General features: G+C 36.7%; 2 protein-coding genes across 4 annotated transcripts; one reads left to right on the top strand and one right to left on the bottom strand.

Annotated features, from left to right (window-relative positions):
- Window positions 1-3138: 3138 nt before the first annotated feature.
- DNAJB9 (DnaJ heat shock protein family (Hsp40) member B9) lies at window positions 3139-7901 on the bottom strand. Of its 2 annotated transcripts, none has more exons than XM_004472319.5 (3): window positions 7780-7901; window positions 5713-5939; window positions 3139-4749 (listed from the first exon to the last, which is right to left on the bottom strand). In XM_004472319.5, exons 2-3 carry the CDS (start codon window positions 5927-5929, stop codon window positions 4301-4303), a joined length of 666 nt encoding a protein of 221 aa, XP_004472376.1. In that variant the 5' UTR covers window positions 5930-5939; window positions 7780-7901; the 3' UTR covers window positions 3139-4300. The 2 variants fall into 2 exon arrangements, with proteins under 2 accessions (XP_004472376.1, XP_004472375.1); XM_004472318.5 differs by having other exon boundaries at window positions 7642-7889.
- Window positions 7902-8002: 101 nt separating this feature from the next.
- On the top strand, window positions 8003-15656 carry THAP5 (THAP domain containing 5). Of its 2 annotated transcripts, none has more exons than XM_004472317.4 (3): window positions 8003-8257; window positions 12396-12588; window positions 13070-15656. In XM_004472317.4, exons 1-3 carry the CDS (start codon window positions 8178-8180, stop codon window positions 13958-13960), a joined length of 1164 nt encoding a protein of 387 aa, XP_004472374.2. In that variant the 5' UTR covers window positions 8003-8177; the 3' UTR covers window positions 13961-15656. The 2 variants fall into 2 exon arrangements, with proteins under 2 accessions (XP_004472374.2, XP_071071331.1); XM_071215230.1 differs by lacking the exon at window positions 8003-8257 and adding an exon at window positions 8409-8720.
- Window positions 15657-21566: the final 5910 nt, after the last annotated feature.

Raw genomic sequence — 21566 nt, 5'->3', positions numbered from 1 at the left:
TTTCTTTATTATAGTTATTGTCTCCATGAGAATGTAAGCTCCAAGATTGTTGATTGGTAAATCCCAAGCACCTAGAACAGTGCGTGGCAAGCATCACTCTATAACTGCTGAATAAATAAATCTTAAAATTTTCTCCTATCTTTAGATTTCAGAAATTTCACCAGGATGTTTCTAGGTGGTAGCAGCGTTTTGTTCTGGTTTCAGTAATCTTATCACTCAGTTGGCTCTTCTTTTGCTTGGAACAATTTCCCTATTCCTTAGATAATTTTCTCCCCTTCTCTGCCTCAGTGCCCTCCTGGAACTCCCGAGAGATATAAACCAGCATGATGATATTCAAAATGTTAAATTTTCTTTCATACTTCTCATTTCTTTTTACTCTCTATTCTAATAGACTTTATCTTCCAGATAACCAATTTGGTCATTAATTGTACCCATATTGTCAATCTTTTGATTGATTTTAGTATTCATTATAAATTTTTATTTTCCAATTGCTCATTTTTTAAATTAGTGTTTAGTGAACAGTATAGAGTAGAAAGGGAAATCATTCTATTGTAGGGGAAAAAATATATCGAGCAGTTAATAAAAAAAAATTTAAAAAAGAGTAGTTAATAAAAATAAAATGAGGGAAGCAGACTTGGCCCAGTGGATAGGCCATCCATCTTCCACATGATTCCCGTGTCACTGACAACAACAGAAGCGGACAAAGATGCAGCAAATAGACACAGAGAATAGACAACTGGGGCCTGGGGGGGAGGGTGGGGGAAGGGGAGAGAAATAAATAAATAAAATGCAGTTCAAACCCTGGGCCTCCTTGACCTGTGTGGAGCTGGCCCATGCGCAGTGCTGATGCGCACAAGGAGTGCCATGCCACGCAAGAGTGTCCCCCACGTAGGAAAGCCCCACACGCAAGGAGTGCTCCCTGTGGTGTCCCTCATGTAGGGAAGCCCTACGCGCAAGGAGTGCGCCTGAGAGAAAGTGCAGCCTGCCCAAGAATGGCGCCACACACATGGAGAGCTGACACAGCAAGATGATGCAACAAAAAAAAGAAACACAGATTCCCGGTGCCGCTGATAAGGATAGAAGTGGTCACAGAAGAACACACAGCGAATGGATATAGAGAGCAGACAACTGGGGGGGGCAGGGGGGGTGACAGAAAGGGAGGGAAATAAAAAATAAATCTTTAAAAATAAAATGACTTGTGTATTCACAAGTGTACAGGAGAACCTGTAGAGAAACAAAAAAAATGAAGATGCCCTCACCTTACAACCTCTAACCCTCTTATGTCTTATGATGTATTATAATAACAATAAACAGAAGCTACACAAATTACCTAGGTGGTTCCAAGGTTTGGTAAGTTGGGGAGTTTAGGTACTAAGGTTGAGATAGTAAGAAGAATCAGTTTTGTATGAGTCAAAATAGGTGTGCATGGTGGGGAATATATGTACTGCATGGCTGCTGTATCTCCACCCAACTTTGGTTGTAATCATTGTAAACGTAAACTAAAAGTGGAACCATATCACATGGAAGGAAAACCTAGTTTGCAGGTCAGGTAAGATAAGAACCGATGCCTGAGTTGGCAATATTCTATCAAAGGCTGAGAATACTAAAATTTTTAATTAACTTCTAGTCCCTGAATTACATTTTTCTCCTGCAGGGTTGGTTGGTGGGGTTTCTCTCCCCTGCTTTGAGTTTTCCTTTAAACATCTGATAGGCCCAGAAAACTTTTGAGTTACAAAATTTAGTCCAAGAAAAAGATTAAAAGTTATGTTAAATTTTACACAGAAGGAATAAAACATTTTGATAGATATGTGTGTTCATTTGTGGAGTGTATATGAAGTTATCTTATTGGTCATTTCTTCAAATATAGACATTTTCCATTTATGATCTTTATACATTTAATCTATACAAAATAAGAGAAAATATTAAATTTAAGAAAACTGGTTTAATTTCCAGGTGCTTATATTTTTATATCAAACTACTCACACATCTGGAAACTATCTAAGGATCTTTCTGTTTTAAAGATTTATTTTTTATTTCTCTCCTTCCACCCCGTTGTTTGCTTTCTGCGTCCATTTGCCATGTGTTCTTCTGCGTCCGCTTTTATTATCAGGCGGCACTGGGAAACTGCATCTCTTTTTGTTGTGTCATCTCACTGTGTGCAGCACCACTCCTGGGCGGGCTGTGCTTTTCTTAAACAAGGCAGCTCTCCGTGCGGGGAATACTCCTTGTGCATGGGGCTCCCCTACGTGGGGGTTCCCCTATGTGGCACAGCACCCCTTGTGTGCAGCAGCATTGCACGTGGGTCAGCTCACCACACAGGTCAGGATGTCCTCAGTATAAAATCCTGGACCCTCCATATGGTAAGCGGACGCTCTATCAGTTGAGTCACATCTGCTTCCCATATCTAAGGATCTTGATACTTAGTTTGTATCTTAAGTTTGTATGATTCAGATTCCATCTTTCACAGTGAAATTTATGCCAAAGAGCCAAAAGGAAGATCAAAAAAGGGAATAAAAATAAATATTCAGAATGGGGAAAATAAGGAAGAGAAGCAGGCCCTGGAGAAAAATGGGATAGATGGTAACAAGATAAAAATAATGCAACCTTAAAGTGAACACTCATTTTAAAATGGGATTTTTTTTTTACTTTTTAGCTTCATTTGCTCTTTTTGATAGTCTACAAACAATCCTCAGCCCAAAATTCAAAATAGGACTATCTTCTTACTATCAAACAAAAGTAATAGGCATGACTTTCTGGAAATAATTAGAATAACTATATATAATAAATTCATTTTCTTCAAAATTTTCAAATTAAAGATGATTAACAAATAGTCTTATGCAAAGTCTGTTTTTTCCCCAATCAGGCATAAAACTGGTGGCAAAAACATTTGCTTATAGCAAGTAAAGACTCCAAAATTATAATTAACACAATCTTCAAACAAAATTTGTGAGGAAAGAAGGATGATGAGAAGGCAAGAGAAATTACAAATGGCAAGGAAACAAGGTCATATCAGTGTTTTTTAGGTTAGTCAAAAGTAATTTTGGAATATGTCCTATGATCCGCATATATAAAAACCCCATTGCTATATACCCAGAATTGTATAATAAACTTTGAAAATTAAAATAAAAACAGAGAGTATGAGGTTGTAAATAGTATATTTTTCGCACTCACACGCAATGCTGCATGAGACATTTACTAGTTTTAATATGTATCCATAGGATTAATACTCATATGGAGTATAACACGGAAAAGTGCAGAACTAAAGAAACAGGCTATCTGAAAACAAAAGCACACATTTCTTAGGATTTAAAATATTGCACATATTAAGGTTGCATGGAAATTACTGGCTGTTTTCACAAACAGAATGAGGTATTAGTCAATCTCTAGATAAAGATGAATTCAAAGAGGAACCACAAAACAAAATACATAAATCCTTTTAAGACCTAGCAAGCCAACAACTAAGAAAGAAATGTGAAAAGATGTATAAAGTAGCTATGAGTTCAGCACTACAATATTATTAGCCAGGGGACCAAACAGGTAACAATCTCTTGGCAATGTTCTATAAATTTCCAACTTTCTTTCAGCCTAAATGACTAGGAACAATGTAATCATTTGATTTACCACAGTTCCACTGTAAAAATAGAGGGTGATGCAGTAAATATCAAACCATCTCTTGACTTGTCTAACTTTTAAATAAATTTAATTAGAATAAATCAAGGGAATTTAAATAATCTGTATGGAACATTAACAGGTTTCTAAGTCTCTGAGTGGCATCAACCAAGATACTGCCCTCCTCTGTTAAATTGCTAAACTTACACATACAATTAGCAATCCAAATCAGAGATTCTACAGAGCATGCAATTTTGAATTAGTAAAGGTTTCACTGCAATAATCATTCAGGTTCACACAACTGAAATCTACTGTAACTTTTAAAGTTTAATCTTTAAATATATATCAGGCAAACTCAATCTTTTCTTGGTAATAAAACTGGCCACATTAATAAACGTAAGTGCAGGTAGAGAAAAAAGATCAGGCAGATTTAAAATGTCTTTAAACACACAGACACATACACACTCACACATACCTTTCCTAATCAGAGAAATTAATAGTAAGCTATGTCTACCAGCTGAATATTGCTGAATTTGTCAAAAACAATTTAAATAAACTTAATAGCTATATCAAATTGTTTAAAAGTAAGTGAAATCATGCATTTGTCAAAAATAGTTCACAGAAAATTGTTTTGCATCAAACATACTGAGGAAGAGTCAACTAGGTGGTTTTACTGAGAACAGAGAAAGAGCTACTGTCCAGAACAGTCAGTGTATGTAGTAACCATATTTCCTCTTCGTTGAGTGACAGTCCTGCAGTGCTTGCTAGAACCATGGAATCTATTTTCAGTCTGTACTGTATGGCGATTGGTGTCAAAGCCACTAAAAGAAAACATTTTCTCCATATCTTCAAACATGTCATCAAACAGTCCACCTCCGAAAGAAAACTCCTGGAAATGATGCCTTTGTCTACTGGAACCATCCTGGCGTGTCTGGAAGTGATTTTCAAAATGCTTCTTAGATCGAGTATTTTGGTTTTGACCAAAAAAACCAAAGTCTTTAAATAAGTCATCAAAATTGAAGTTAAATGACTGCTCAAAAGAACTTCCACTACCTCTTTGTCCTTTACCATTAGTAAAAGCACTGTGTCCAAGTGTATCATACTCTTTTCGCCTATTAACATCTGAGAGAGTTTCATAGGCTGAAAGAAATAAAAATACTTCAAAAACTGAAATATTCAAAATTACATATCATCAAACCTCTTCAAATAAATCAATGTCAACTCAATATTCTAGGGAAGGATTTTGTACCATACACAAAACCAATTATACAATCATAAAAATGAAGTTAAAATGAAAGTTATACAAAAAGGTAGGGATTTTGCCTCATTTCCTGCTGTATTATCAGCAGTCAGCAAAATGCCTGCCCCTACTATACACCCAATAAACAGGTTTTAAAAGAATTCTACTACTGATACAAATGAACATGTAGGCAACAATTTCAGGCTTCTTTTAAACCATTACTTGTATTAAAGAATTAAATTGCCAAACGTAACCAAGTATTAGGAATGTAGATTTTTTACTTCTTTACTAGATGCGAGTAAATGTTTCATTCCAACTCCCTACCCAATTACCTCTACCCACCATTAATTGCTGAATACTCAGCAATTGGTTTTAGGACTAATCCTAAGTCAAAATTAATTTCATACTTTTCCTTTAAAGACAAATGTGGCTTTGAAGTGGAAATAAGGGGCAGGGAGGACAAGGCATTTTACAGTCTTTTTAAAAAAATTTTTTAATTTAAGCTTATCATTTAGTAAAATATTGTATTTCATAATTAAGTTTATATATTAGTTTTGGATACCCAAAATTCATTTTCACATAAAAACAGTAATTTTACAAATAATGAGAAAATGAAATAATACATTTTTAACATTTTTAGATCAGTGTACCAATAAAATTACCTATTACCATTCCTGTACTCATTTGTTTCAGAATCGAAGTATCTGTTTTAAGTAAACAGCCTCAAATCATCTCCTTTATTTAAATGTAGATCTCACTCCCATTCCAATCTCCACAAAATCTTTAAATACATATACTTCTTTGTTATCATTCACACTAGATAATACCTGTGAGACCTCAGAGATAATCATTCATTTATTTACCTTCTGCAATCTCCCTGAATTTTGCTTCAGCATCAGGGCTCTTATTTTTGTCAGGGTGGTACTTCATAGCCAGCTTGTGAAAGGCCTTCTTGATTTGGCGCTCTGATGCCGACTTTGGCACACCTAAAATATCATAGTAACTTTTTGAGGCCAGAATTAATTCTGTTATCACTAAAATGCATATTGCAAAGATGAAAACCGACTGAGGAGTAGCCATTTCTAATATCCTAAAAAAGAAGAGAAAAAAAAAATTTTAACATAGAGCAAGTCTTAAGACTTTTTCCTTTTAAAATAACTCCCCACCCCAAAAAAGGAAAAGAACCCCAATGAACCTTTAGGATACAAGGTATATTTAATGCAATATCAAATCGCTAGGTACCTTGTACCTGTTGACGTGTTTTCTCATTTACATATAGGTGTTAATAACCCCAATTTGGCTGGAACCTTCTTGAGAACAATAATCAACCAAATTGAGAATAAATCTTTGTTGGCTTTCACATGAATACTCTGGCCACACACAGAGTAAACATAAAAATATCCAATAACTGAATTTTACCAGTTAATACTGAAGAACCATCATATGTAAGCAATGCAGTAAGAGTGGAAAATTTAAATAATTTTTTAAAGGATTCCAATCTTATTTTCAAGAATTCATATTCTCTGGGGATTAAAAAAAAGATGTAATTAACTACATTAGAAAAAAAGAGAGGGTATTATCAAGGTAAATAGTCTAGTGCGTCTAAATTCAAAGTAATCTACCCTCCCCAAGAAAGCACCAACTTCAGCTTTCAGTTCAGAAAAATGAGCCAAGGAATGCAAATAGAGAATCTTAATATCACATTACTAATACTGACACTGCAAAAGACTGTAATGTTTAGTTTTCTAATGTAAGGTTCTCAAATATTTAACAAGGAAGCATGGGTAGGTAAGTACTATTTAAGACTCACAACAGAATTGAAGATTTCTGCTAAGGATGCCAGAAAAATGAACTTTCACAATTTGTACTTTATATAAGCTAAATTCTTATTTTCAAACTTATCAGTAGTCAATAAAATACTAATCTCAACTTAAAAATGTTTTAACTTAGATATCAACAATTTCTTGATAATATAGATTTAATAATTTAAGATTCAAAACGAAGCGTTTTTTTGTTTTGTTTTTTTTGTACCACAGGAGTCCTTAATAAACTATGATGACATAAAAACAAGGCTGACGAAAACACTCTATGGTTTGTGGAAACTTCCTGCCTTCCTCTCCTGTGGCCATTTCTGAGCATAATTAGCAGGTGGATTACTTCTTTCCAAAGAGTTACTCATAGTCACGGGTACCAAGGATCAAATACAACCTCCAGGTTTAAAGAGAACACAAACGGAGGGCGTCCTGTGGACGCAGCAACCGCCGCATGTTGCTCCCTAGCCAGGACGCGGATCTAAAACTGACAGGGGGACACCTTGTCATAAGTTGTTACTAGCTTAATAAACGTTACTGCACGGGCTCAAAACAAATATCTGATCATTTCTGACTAAACGGACTCGTGTTTTTCTGGATTCTCCTTGCAAAGAGGGAACCGGCAGGCATCAGCCTGGGCCCTACTCCTCAGGAGCCGGTGGCCTGCGGGGTCGGACTGCCCAAAAGCGACGAGCTCAAGCCCGGCCTGTCCAGGCCCCGCCATCGGGACTCCTCGGGTTCCCCCCCCCCCCAGAGGGACTGTCAAGACTCCCGAGAAAGCCAGCGGTACCCCTCAAAACATAAAACGCACTATTCTATGGTTTGGCCGCGCTTGTTCTATTCCTCAACAAGAAACAGCCCGAAAACCCTGCGGCGGGCGCAACGGGCGCTGAGGCCAAGCCTGTCCACAAAGAACCGCCAGGCCGCCGGGGATACTTCAAACCCCCCTCCAGCGACCCCGGCCTCGTCCCCGACCCGCACCTCAGCTGCCTCTGCTCCTCACGCGGTGACGCCGGCCAGCCTGACGATGGGCTCCGAACGGCTGCTCACTCCCAGCCCCTCACCCCGGCCTCCGCGACCTCCGGGGGCAGGCGCGTACCTATGCCCTTCCACACCTACCTCCCGCTCCTCAGGCAGCCGCCGCCTCCACCACCTAACCCTCTCTCTGCCTGTTCGCTACTGGCGGGCGGGGGCTGCTAGCACGGCCACCTCAGAAGACCTACACGAAACGCTTCCCCATTGGTTCCCGCCTGCCCACCTGACCCGGGCGCTCAACGCGCACGTGGAAACCTGTTGTTGCGCCTCAGCCTGTACGTCACTTCTGGCCCCAACCCCTCGAAAAGGCGGGGCTGTGGGCGACGGAGGCGGAAGTGAAGTGATGGGTGCGGCGTCTTTCCCCTGGGCCTGTCCCGGCGCAAGCGCTGTGGCGCTGTGGAGTGAACCCGCCGCCCTGCCTCAGTGAGCAGGGTCGGTCTGCGCTCCTTGCCGGTTTTCTCGCCCCAGGCATCACCTGAGCGATGCCTCGCTACTGCGCGGCGGTCTACTGTAAGAACCGCCGGGGACGGAACGATAAAGACCGGAAGCTGAGTTTTTACCCGTAAGTTGTCTCTGGAGCAGACGCGTCAGCCGTGTCTGTGGACCGCCGTCCGGTGGCGTTTGGGTCCGGGCTTGCGTATCTCGCATCTGCTCTATAAATTAGTTCGCCAGCGCACCTGGTGCGGTCGGTCTCCGCGCGGCGGTAGAGCGTGAAGGCTCGAGTTCAGATTACCTAGAAACGCCCTTCCTAAGCGTGGACTCAACTATGGAGCGAGACAGAGGCCTACCTCGGTGTTGATACCTCTTTAAAACAGTAAAACTTGGGGGGTTCCATGTTTTTCTTAGAGCTTCCCCACCTCGCGACCTCATTTCATTGAACGTTAGCTACCACCTAAAGTACTTCAAATCTGTGAATTGCGAGGCGGTAAGAAGCATTCAAAGTTGAAGTAAAACCCCTGTGAGTTAGGTCGCGAAAGTGTAATTTCCACTTTTTTCCTGAGGCAACACCGAGACCCACAGTTTAGGTAAGACCTTCAAGGTTTTGTGGCAGATATAGGTTTATAACCAATTTGTAGCTCCGTGCTCTTTACACTATTGATTCATACAGAGAACAGGGAAGTAAATGCGGAATTACTAGTTTCACGAAATATTTCCGTTAAACTACAGAAGCTCCCGTTTTTATTCAGGAGAATAGGGAGGCAGTTTTGCATAATAATTTATAAGAGCCCTGAAACCAGACTTAGTGCATTCAAATCCTTGACACCATTGCTTCGTACCTGAGCGACCTTCGGCAAATTATTTCGGCGCCTCAGATCTCGTCTGTAAAGTGGGGGTAATAATAGTACTTAATCCGGGCTAAGAGTGTAAATTAAGGCCATAAAGAGGAACTGGCACACATAAAATGCTTAATATATATGAAAAGCTTATGAAAATCGTATTTAAAATATTGCATTTCTGCATTTAAAAATAATTCTTTTAGCTCTAACTTAGCCTCCCATTACTTCCTTTGAATTTTCATCACACCTACTTTTTGAAGCCCACTTAGACTTGACACGCTTTATCCACAGGTGACCCAGCTGCTTTCCGTTATATTTGAAAAAAAGTAAAAAATCTAATAACCCCAACCATTCATACTTGCATGGCAATATTTCCAGAATGTCATCCTGGAAACCCTTCCAGAAGATGCGAAAATATATTGGGGGTTGGGGTTTGAGGAATACTGGTCAATTAAGTGGGAAATGCTAGAATATTAATGATTCTGGTTCTGAGGTTTATAGTAAAGGATGATCATGTTGAACTTGATTTAATCTCATAGTCCCATAGTCATTTGGCCTTGGATGGAGGGTGGGGGGAATCCCAGACTAAAAAAAAATTTTTTTTTGTGGGCCACACAGTTACTGTTTTTAAGGAGGGGGGAAAAAGTAGTGCCACATGAAGTCAATTATAAAATTTTTTTTCCTCAATGTGAATTTAGTGAAAGTGAGTTTTTTTGGTTTTGGATGCGTTTATTTCCATATATAATCTGCAAAATAGAAATGAAATTATTTCTGTTCTCTTGATTGCACTAACAACCTACTGAATTGGCTCATGCTAACACAGTAACAATCTATAGTGACAGTGTTGAATGTTACCTGAACCCTATGATCCTGGAAAACAGCTTGAGTTAAGAAATCTAGGCCCCTGACCAACCTCAAGTGGGCCCTATAGAATACAGATAAAATTTATTCCACCTGGTATTTCGTAAAAGTACCCATTTGAACCAACATAGAAACTAAATTGTTTTGGAATCTGTTCTGAGAGTTACCTGTTAAGACGGTAGTGGAATCCTATTACAATAAGAATATTCACAAAATTTATTTTTTAAGGATTTGATAACCTAGCAAATAGATCCAATACATATAATTGGCAAACATTATGCATATTCATGAAATTACATAAATATACATTATTGTAAAAAGCATATTCTCATTTTAAATGTAAGGGTATGAGCTTAACTGTGGCTAGTAGAATTCAAGTCCTCTGAAAATATTAATTTTCCCTTTAAGTAACTTTTCTAGTTATACCTATTGTACTTTTTTTTTTTCCTTTTCTATCCAGTTGCATCATCGTCTTTTTGGTGCATTGCTTTGCCATGTGGGGGCCTGCATCTCTCTTGAGTCACTCAGCAGGTCTGGGATACCTTTTTTCTTTTTTGACCAGAAGGTCTCAGGGATAGAACGCAGGTCCTCCATATGGTAAATGGGAGCTCAATTGCTTGAGCCACAGCTGCTTCCCATGCCTATTGTACTTTTAGCTTAAATTGTTGATATATACAAGATTAAAAAATTTTATATCATCTATCAATGTTTTATCTCTGGCAGTAACTTCTAAAGGTAGAATATCTGATTTTTCTGTATAAGAATTTCAGGGGAAAAAATATTTCCTACAAAATGCCCAGACTCTTCCTCCCCTAGTATCTTGTAAAGTTTTTAAAATTTAGAAAAGAATCATGCTACTACAAAGTACCAGCTAAGTGATTAAGATTGGGAGTAAATGTATAGCTACTGCTTTTTGTATAAAAACCTTACTTTTTAATAGGAAAGTATTATATGTTATATGTTTTAGTGTTTTTGGAAAGTCAGCAAATGAAATATAAGTTGTTTCATACTCTTGATCCCAAACCTTTTAGACTAGTACAGTTTTGTATTAGATTCTGCCAATAATCCAGTTTTGCCCAGAAAATATATTAAAATATGTTAGAACCAAGTCTAAATCCACGTTATTATCTTTATAGGTTTTATGCAGAAACAAAACCTATAAAGAGCTGTCTTGCCTTTATCTTTTCTATTTAATTTGTTTCATGTTATAAACCATAATTCTGTCTTTTTTAAAACATGCTTAGTTCTTTTCTTGCATTACAGTTGCTCTTTTAGAACTTGAACTTTGGAGTTCACAATCCATTGGTTATAGAAGTCTAGAAATACTGGAATAACGTCCGTATGGGTAGAATTGAGGTTCATGCCATGAAAAGAATATTAGTATTGTAAGATTTAATATTCATTTTACTGTCAGCTAAACTTTTTGTTTAAATAAGTCTCTCAGTTTCACATTTTGTTGTTGTGAAGAGACAGTTGTTCACTATATTTAATGTTTACAGTTTAGGGAATGTCATCTATAAATGTATTTTAAAATATATTAATATAAATAGAACTCTAAAGCTCAAGACTGCCTTGAATTATAGACAAGAAATCATTTGACTTGTGGTATTAGTGGTATTAGCAAAGCTCTTTCTTAGTCCTAGGCAAACTACACAACAAAATCAAAATAGAAACTAATCCATAAAAAAAGAATAAATTTTGTACTTTGTAAGAGCATATATATTTTACCTGAATAGACACTAAATTATTTTTAGAAGCCATTCTTCTCAGGCAAAAGCTTTTAATACATGTTTCTCTTACAGAAAGATAAGTGTGGTGTAGATGTCATGAAGATGCTTTTATATAGTAAAGATGGTTGCTTTGCTTTTTTTTTTTAATATATTTTATAGAGAAGCTGTGAGCTTACAAAACAATCATGCATAATGTGCAGAATTCCCATACATCACCACTCCACTAACACCTTACATTGTTGTGGAACACTGTTAGAAAGAATATCATCAGACTTTTACCACTAACTATGGTCCATAGCTTACATTTAGTATATTTTTTCCATGCACCCCAATTAGTAATACCATGTATTAGTATTGTACATTTGTTATAGTTCATGAGAGAACACTTTCATATTTGCACTGTTAACCACAGTCCATTTCTACACATGGTTCACTGTGTTATAGCACTGAGGCATAGGTTACTATCTTAGTTGGCCAAGCTGCTAAGACAAATACTACACAATGGGTTGACTTAAACAGTAATTTTTCTCTCAGTTTCTGAAGCTAGAAGTCCAACATGAAGATACTGGAAGGGCTTACTCCCTCCTGGCTAGGTAGCATATGGTACAGTAATGTGGATTAAGGCTCACCCTGATTTAATGAGTCATACCTTAACTGAAAATAACATCTTCACAGGGTCCTATTTATGAATGGGTTCACACGCATAGGAATGCAAATTAAGATTATATCTTTTGAGGAGAAACATTCAATATATACCACAGTTGCCTAGATATGAAAGCCTGGAATCTGGCAAGGTTTTCCTTATTTAATTTATTAATTTATTTATTTTCAGGTTTCCTCTTCATGACAAAGAAAGACTTGAAAAATGGTTAAAGAATATGAAACGTGATTCATGGATTCCCAGTAAATACCAGTTTCTATGTAGCGACCATTTTACTCCTGACTCTCTTGACATCAGATGGGGTATTCGATATTTGAAACAAACTGCAATTCCAACAATATTTTCTTTGCCAGAAGACAATCAGGTATTGCAGATAGGGAGAAGGGTTTAATGATGGCAGATTGCCAGGCAGGTGATCAGATGGAGGGGATGAGAGGGAAAGATAATTGGTGAAAAACAAATATTTGAGAAAAAAAGAAAAATTTGTGCTTTTACCAAAAGAATAATATTCTTTCTAAAAATTTTAGATTAAATATCATGAACCATAGCTTAAAACAAGCAAAAGATAACACATAAGTTATAAAGTTATTAATTTAATGAGCAAGGATTTTTTATGGTGTTTTGAATGATCTGAAATGTTTACCTTGCATATTGAATATGCTTAACGATTTTTTTAAAAGTACCTTAAAGTATATTTGTGTTGTTTCTGTAGATCATATTTTTTAACCAAATAAACCTGTTTGGCCAGTGTACTGCTCAAAGTTATAGTCAATATTGCCAGCTCTAATAATGAGATTAGCCTAGAAGGGGCATCTTTTTTAGAATTTGAAAATGTTATTTTCTAGGGAAAAGACTCTTCCAAAAAAAAGTCTCAGAAGAAAAAAATGGAGGATAAGAAGGAGGAGCAATTTGCATCAAATGAGCCAAAGAAAAATACAGTTAACAAGGATGTGCTCACTGAATGTGCAGAATTACTTGATTCAACTGTCTTGACACAGCCACCAGCTCCAGAAACAGAAAATATACAAAATAATATATTAACTCTTAACCTGGTTAAACAAGATTCTGAAAAACCAGAATCAGCTTTGGAAACATCAGTTAATCAAGATAGAGATGTAGGTGTATTTCACACATCTACTGATGATCTAAATTCTACAACTATTACTTTGACAACTTCAGATTCAGAAAGTATTCAGCAGTCTTTGAAAACACAGGAAGTGCTTGAAATAGCTACCAATCATTTTGCTAATCCAAATTTTACAAATAATTCCGTGGAAATTAAGTCAGCACAGGAAAATCCAGTCTTATTCAGCACAATTATGCAAACAGTTGAAGAATTAAATACAAGTAAGGAATCTGTTATTGCCATTTTTGTACCCACCGAAAATTCTAGACCTACGATTAATTCTTTTATTCCTGCCCAACAAGAAACTGCGGAAATGGAAGACGTAGACATTGAAGATTCCTTATATAAGGATGTAGACTATGGAACAGAAGTCTTACAAATTGAACATTCTTACTGCAGACAAGACATAAATAAGGAACATCTGTGGGAGAAGGTTTCTAAGCTACATTCAAAGATAACACTTCTTGAGCTACAAGAGCAACAAACTCTAGGGAGATTGAAGTCTTTGGAAGCCCTTATAAGGCAGCTAAAACAGGAAAATTGGCTATCTGAAGAAAATGTCAAGATTATTGAAAACCATTTCACAACATATGAAGTTACTATGATATGAAGAAGTTTTAAGCTATAACCAAGCTTTTTCCAGCTAAACCAAAATTATATGTAAAGTGAACTTTTTCCTATATAAACTTATTTTAATGAAGCAGTGGAAATGCTCTGTTATAAACTACATTCTGTTTTTACAGTGCTCATTTTTGAGAAAAACTAGAGAATTGTTAAGCTGAGGAAAAAATGTTTTAATCCTTTATACTTTTCCAAATTAAAGTAAAAATATAGTAAATAAATAATATGATTAAGTAATAAAATGAGAACCTGTGATATGCTTTAAAAAAAAAAAAAGCCCAGAATAAAAGGCTTAGAAATCAGACTCGGTTCTACCATTGGCATATGACTTAGATTACTTATCAAGCTTAAACCTCAGTGCCTAATCTGTAATGGAGGGCATTTACTACATCTCTGTGTAGTCTCTTTCTTTCTATGAGGACACTTTTAACAGGACAGGTTTTCTATAACATTATACTTACATATTACTAGAAGTTGGCTAGAATGCGCTATCAGTAAATATTGGAATACCCTCAATATTTATTGAATGCTCTTTGAGCATTTGGCTACTTATTCATGTGTACTAAAAAGGAAAGCACTCCTTTTATATATAGTTCTATTCATTTGAACTAAGGAATCATTTATTATTAGGCCAGTTCTTAGGAAAGATACTTTAAAGAATATATATTTCAATACCTTATATATGATTTTTCATCTTAATATGTCATTTAAGCTTTTTACTTCCTGTATTTATAAGGTTATATTTATAAGCCAAAAAGATGAAAATGAGGTTAAAATATATGTATTTTAGAAATCATAGTTTATATCTTTTTCTTAATAGATGTAGGTTCTTAAAAGTGTGTACTTGTCATTTTTAAATAACTGAATGATACAGTAATACCTAATATAAATTTCCACTTCTGCATACTTTAATGAAATTTATAAGCAAGAAACTATAGATATGTGATGAAGACCTTAGGGTGACAAGTAGGAAAGAGAAGTGATGATATAAATAAAAATATTGCTTAAGTACACAGGAATTTAAGAAAAATTAATGTAAAAACAAAGACAGTGGTACTAACACACATGTGAAAAATGGGTGATATGTTTTCTTAAAACAGGCAGTCAGTATAATTAAAAAAGACAGCCTATGGTTTTCCTCTTGCATATGGGCAAGTGTCTGTTAGTCTAAGTTTTAGTTTTCTCATCTGTAAAATAAAAAATACTATTACCTATCTTGTAGGATGGTTTGAGAATTCATGAAGGTGATGTGTTTTTGGTCCAGAAAATAGGAGGTGCTCAATAAATATTAGTTGTTCTGAACAACGAATGGAATACTAATTGTTTTGTAAATTCATGGTGATTATTTTTGGTCAGATTTCACTTATTTTCATCAGGCTAATAAAATTGATGTTAAGTGAATGTGTGTCTAATTATAAAAAGTTGTTTAGAGGTGTCCTTATTTGGTGACCATAGGGAAAACTATTAAAGTTTTTGCATAAATTATGTACAGATAATTAGTAGAGTTGATATACTATTTAAGTATTTCTATGTTGCATTTTGCTAATACTAAGTAGTTAGAATTCAGTTTTTAGTAGTATATATCTTAGTAATTTTCCATTGTTTTATAGTTTATTCAGGAATAATTTAAACTGTGTATATAGTTGTATTTCTTTAAACTTAATAAATTTTAAGTATTTAAGATATTTTCTTGTCTGTATATTCAGTTCAGGATATTCTCAATCTAACCCACTTAACCTCTAAATTATAACTGGGGGTTTAGGCCATCTTTATTTCTCACTTGGACTCTTGTAGGAACCTTCCAGGTCATCTTGCCTATAATTTCCAATCTCCCATCTCCATATCACCCTGGACTCTGTTGTTAGCTTTTCACCTGAACTATAGATCTAACTAACCATGTCCCCAAAAACTCCTGCAGGACATTGATTTATAACATTATAATGACATTCTTATACTTTTTTGCTTCATGATGTATGTATGACTATTACTTAACTAGATTTTAAGCTTTTGGAAAGTGGAATTTTTTATTCATTTTTTTCCTTGACAATATAATCATTCAGTGTTTGGGTGAAGGCAAAAAGGATTTGCCTTTTTGACATATAAAATCAAGAACCTTCTTAACAAAACATTTGTCCTCTTACCCTGAGAATGAGGTGGTGAAAATTACGAGGGTAGGATTTGGATCTTCATATAATCTTCAAAATAGTCCATGTTTTCCAGCAGATGGTACGATTTGTCAGTGAGCTGATATGCCAACCATCAATAGATCTTTGTTGTGGAATGCAGTCTTATTCTTGTCCCTACCCCAGACTTTATTCCCTACTTTCTATCCTAGATAATTCAAAGCGAAATAAGTTCAAGATAGCTGTGTCTCTTTTTCCCTCCATGTCATGGAGATAGGTAAATCAAATTTAGAAAGACCTGATCAATATAAATAAGTAATGAGAGGCATTGATTAAAACATCAAATAGTATGTGGTCCCATAGGAGAACTTATTATTTTATGCATGTTTTCTATATTGGGGGTGAAAAATTAGCCATATATTTAGAATTGGAATATTGATATACAGGTGAATTTTTGTATTGCCAACCGAACTGCACAGCTCTGCCAATGTGATGTTCAAGTGCATACTTCTCTGCCTTTTAAATTACGCTATTTATGTTATGTATTATTTTGGGGAGGAGTAGAAAGGAGTAATGCTCATTCTCAATTGTTGGGGGGGGGAAGCTGCAGAGGTTAAAAAAAAGGGAGAAGTGGATGTGGCTCAAACAATTGGGGGTGTACCTCCCACATGGGAGGCCCAGTGCCTCCTAAAGACGACAAGCAAACAGATGAGGGAGCCATCTGGGAGGCCGGGGTGGAGGGGGGGTAGTGGGGATAAGTAAATAAGGTAAAATGAGGGGAGTGGGGGGGGGGAGTTAACAATTGAATTCCGTCAAGGAGGGGTCTTCATGCCATCATTTTAAGCTCCTATAATACTTAAGAGCAGTACCTTGAATCATAGTGGGTTAAATTGAATGGATATGAAAAGTATCCTCAAACTTTAAGTTCTGCAGTACCATATTGAAGCCAAGTAATTGTAGATTTTGATCCTGATAAGGATAAACGAGTAAGGACTTATTTCCAGGATTAGCAGTTTTAGTTACATCCGGAGTCATTTTGTGCAATTAAACCTTTAGCTCCCTTTCTACTCTTATTTTTTTTTCTTTTTTTCTTTTTCTTTTTTAAAGAGGTACTAGGAATTGAACCCAGGACCTCTTACTTGGGAAGCAGGCACTCAACCACTGAGCTACACCCATTCCCCCCATTCCATTTCTTTTTTTTTTTTTAAAGATTTATTTTATTTCTCTCCCCTTCCCCGCCCCCCCCACCCCCACCCCAGTTGTCTGTTCTCTGTGTCTATTTGCTGTGTGTTCTTCTTTGTCCGCTTCTGTTGTCAGCGGCACGGGAATCTGTGTTTCTTTTTGTTGTGTCATCTTGCTGTATCACCTCTCCATGTGTGCAGCGCCATTCCTGGGCAGGCTGCACTTTCTTTCGCGCTGGGCGGCTCTCCTTGCGTGTGGGGCTCCCCTACACTGGGGACACCACTGCGTGGCACGGCACTCCTTGCACACATCAGCACTGCATGTGGGCAGCTCCACACGGGTCAAGGAGGCCCGGGGTTTGAACTGCGGACCCCCCATGTGGTAGACGGATGCCCTAACCACTGAGCCAAGTCTGCTTCCCCCCATTCCATTTTTGATGTCCATCTTGTTGTGTCTTGTTGACTCCCTCAATCCCTGCCTTCTTTGTCCTTGGCCTCCTTTTCTAATCCCTCCTCAGCCACCCCATTCCCATTTCAGGGGTAGCACTTATCTTTAATAAATGCATTCCCTTCAAAAATACCCATTTTATGCACCTCATTCTGATCACCTTTTATTCCATAAAAGTTATTGAAAGAACTCCCACTGCAACCCACCACTTTTTCACAATCATCCCTGTTGTAGGTTGTATTCTCCATATACATTTCAAAAGACATATCTCATTAAATATGCTTCTCTGCAGTATGATTTTACTACTTCCCTATCAAGAGGTAGAGTTTGTTTATTTGAATCTGAGCACTGTGACTGCACCAACCAATAGAATATAGTGAAATGACACTATGCCAGTTCTGGATCTAGCCTTTCGGTGACCTGGCAGCTTCCACTTCTTTGGCACACTAATTCCTCTTGAAAAGCTAGATGCCAGGTAAAAGGTGTGATTACTCTCAGGTAATGCTGGAAAATCCCGAGTAACATGGAAAGACTGGAGAATAAGATACCACATGGAGAGAGAAGCTTAGGAGAACTGAGATACCAGACATGTGAATGAAAAAGCCACCTCCAAAGTGGCTCCAGCCCCAGCTATTCTAGGTGACACTAGATGGCAGCAGAGACAACCATTAGGTAAGTTTCTCCCCAATTCTCTAACCACAAAATTGTGATCAAAATAAAATGGATGTTTTAAGCCACTGAATTTTGGATTGAAAGTAATAGGTAACCAAAATAACCCCCCTTTCTGTATTTTGCCTCCATCTTTATTTTTATGCTATGGGCCATAAAATAATTCTCCTGTAAAACTTCAACACTGGTCACTCTTCCCTCTTTTGTCCTCACTTGACTAAATGCCATCCCTGGTTGAACTCAAGTATAGTTTTGCCTCTTCTGTTCCTTATCAGAGCAGCTAGATATGACTGGAGAAAATCACATAAGTGGACAGATGAATCAATGCATGACCATAACCCTCAAAAGAACTCAGCAATGTTACTTTATTCCTCTAGTAAGATCACATCTCCATTCTCAAATTCTCCCTCATAATCCTCCCTTCCTCTCTGACTGCCCCCCTTCACTCACCTAAGCTGAGAATCTCATCTCATGGTTCACTGAGAAAATCAAAGGAAGCATAAACATTTGTATTTTCCCATATCCAAATCTAACCAACTACTTGCATATCTTCTGACTTCTGTCTTCTCCCAGTTGAAATAGATCGCTGGTCTCTCTGGATTCAACCTCCAGCTATCTCCCTATTCTCTTCCTCCCTTCCTCCCTTCACAGGACATTTAGAAAATGTGTACTCTGGCTCCTCTTTTTTCACCTTTAATGTACTTTTTAAGTATTTTTGAAAAGTTCTGTGGGAGGTTAAAAGTAAATAGTTACACAAAACTTACAATATAAATAAAAGCAGTCCATTTCCACACCTCTTGTTTCCAATCCCCAGTAGCAACAACCTTCAAGCCTTTAATTTTTTATTTACTGTACATTTTAAATAATATGCTCTCTTCTGCTTTACCTTGATGTTTCTTTTCTGTATTATTCATTGACACTTGAGAAGCCACACTCTCCCCATCTTCCAAAAATAGTTCTTTTTTAAAAATCTGGGTAGATCAATATTTAATATTTACATTATCATCTTAAAATGTAAATATTTTTTATCTGAGCTATATAGAATAACATGATTATCTACATTTTTTTTGTTTCACCAGAGCTAATTCTCCAGTTACTTTGTTTGCAAAGATGTCTCATCGCAAGTGTTCTCTCCACCCCTCTGTCCAAATATAACTCCTCAGATAATAAATAAATCCACAAAATGAAATATTTTGTTTCATTTTTTTCTTTAGGACATTCCTCCCTTCTCTAATTTGGACTGACTGTTCACTAAACCTGTCAAATAGCTCTCATTTCATGATTTTTCTCTTTATCACTGTTCTGGAAAATATCTTTCTTCCCTATTTCCTGGATCTCATATCATCTTTCCTGGATTACACACACTCGTTTTGGTGAGGTAAAACTGATAAAAGGGGGATGATAAAACTGATAAAAAGGGGGTGAAATTTGTGACCTTGAATATTCGGAAATCTCTTTTTATCTGGCCACATGATTGATTGTTAGTTTGGCTTGGTGTAAAATTATAGCTTGAAAAACATTTGCCCTCAGAATTTTGAAGGCATTAATCCACTGACTTCTAGTTTTGATTTTTTGCTAGTGCAAAGTCCAGTGGCATTTGAATCCCCCATCCTGGCGTGTACCTACTTCTTTGTTCTCCTTGAAATCTTTTAGAATTTCACAGTGTTGTGTCTAGCATGGGTCTTTTCTTCATCTATAATGCTAGATGCTTCATTGACCCTTTCTATCTAAAATGTCTTTTCTTTCAGTTCTGAGGAATGTCTTTGAATTATTTCTTTGATAATTTTCTCTCTTCTTTTTCTCTCCTTTCTCTGGAATGCCTAATAGTTTAATGTTAGACTTTTTGGACCAATCTTCTACTTTTCTTGTATTTCCTGTCATTTTTCATTTCTTACCTTTTTAGTTCTACATCCCAGAATATTTCCTCAATTTTATCTTCTAATTTTTTTTAAAAAAATTTTCCTCTCTGCTATCATATTTACAAGAGCTGTTTTTTTAGTTCCAAGTGTGCCTTTTAAATTGCTCATGGAACATTGCATGGATGCCATATCTTCTCATTACTCTGAATGCTCAAATTCTTTCAACTGTCCACTTTCTTCCTATTGTACCACTTACCTCTATGACACATGGCTGCCTTTGCTATGTTTCCTGAGTTGGTTGAATTCTGAGTTAAAGTCCTTGAGTTGATCTGTATCAAGTCCACTACTATACTTGTAGATTTGGATGAAGTGACACTCTGGCATAAAATCCAGCTTTGTGAGGGGTTGTCAGAAGTGCAAGGGAGTTAGCTCCCTCTGGGGTGAAATTTAATGAAAGGAATTCTTGGCTGGGGCAGGGTGGAAGAAGGGAAACTGGCAGATAACTTTCTTATCTAACCTCCGTGAAGGTACATTTCTCATTGCACACCTTCCAGAGAAGTCTCGGGTACTAACCAAACATGCCTACCAAATGACCTGTTTTTCTTTTTGACTCATCCTGTAGTAGACCACACATCAACTCACATTGTTTCACATCATTTTGTTTCACTCTTTCACAGTGCACATCACATGGCTTCTGAGCATTTGAGAAGACTGTCCATTCTGCTGTTGGGTGAAGTTTTCTATAGATATCAATTAGATCTAGTTGTTTTATAATGCTGGTCAAGTCTTCTACTTCCCCATCTTTTATTAAAAGTGGGGTATTAAAGTCTTCAACTATTATTGTTTTATTGTCTATTTCTCCCTTCAAATCTTTCAATGTTTGCTTGATGTATTCTGGGGCTCTGTTGATAGGGAAACATAGGTTTATAATTGTTATGGCCTCTTGATGGATTGACCTTATTATCATTACAAAATGTTCTTTTTCATCTCTAATAGTTTTTGTCTTACTGTCTATTTTGTCTTATATTAATAGAGTCACTCCAGCTCTTGGTTATTTTTACATGATCTACCTTTTCCATCCTTTTCATTCGTATCTTTGATTATAATGTGTTTTTGTAGACAGTGTATAGTTGGGTCATGTTTTTTCATCCATTTTTATCCAGTCTTTTTATTTTTATCCAGGCTATTCTCTTCTTTTTGATTGGCATGTTTAATTCATTTACTTTCAGTGTAAATTACTGATAAGGCAGGATTTATGTCTGGTATTTTGCTATTTGTTTTCTATGTATCTTGTTTCATTTTGTTTCTCTATAAC

The sequence above is a fragment of the Dasypus novemcinctus genome, chromosome 5 (assembly GCF_030445035.2).
Source record: "Dasypus novemcinctus isolate mDasNov1 chromosome 5, mDasNov1.1.hap2, whole genome shotgun sequence".
In the NCBI taxonomy this organism is placed as follows: domain Eukaryota; kingdom Metazoa; phylum Chordata; class Mammalia; order Cingulata; family Dasypodidae; genus Dasypus; species Dasypus novemcinctus.
Note: the sequence above shows the minus strand (reverse complement) of the source record. Positions and strands in the feature narration are given on the sequence as shown.

What these genes read in the sequence shown, in the direction of transcription:
- DNAJB9 (XM_004472319.5), bottom strand. Translation starts at nt 5,929, where the DNA reads ATGGCTACTCCTCAGTCGGTTTTCATCTTTGCAATATGCATTTTAGTG. An exon ending in ATTCAGGGAGATTGCAGAAG is followed by an intron (nt 4,750 to 5,712) that starts GTAAATAAATGA and finishes TATTTCTTTCAG; the next exon opens with CCTATGAAACTCTCTCAGAT.
- THAP5 (XM_004472317.4), top strand. Translation starts at nt 8,178, where the DNA reads ATGCCTCGCTACTGCGCGGCGGTCTACTGTAAGAACCGCCGGGGACGG. An exon ending in CGGAAGCTGAGTTTTTACCC is followed by an intron (nt 8,258 to 12,395) that starts GTAAGTTGTCTC and finishes ATTTATTTTCAG; the next exon opens with GTTTCCTCTTCATGACAAAG. An exon ending in CTTTGCCAGAAGACAATCAG is followed by an intron (nt 12,589 to 13,069) that starts GTATTGCAGATA and finishes GTTATTTTCTAG; the next exon opens with GGAAAAGACTCTTCCAAAAA.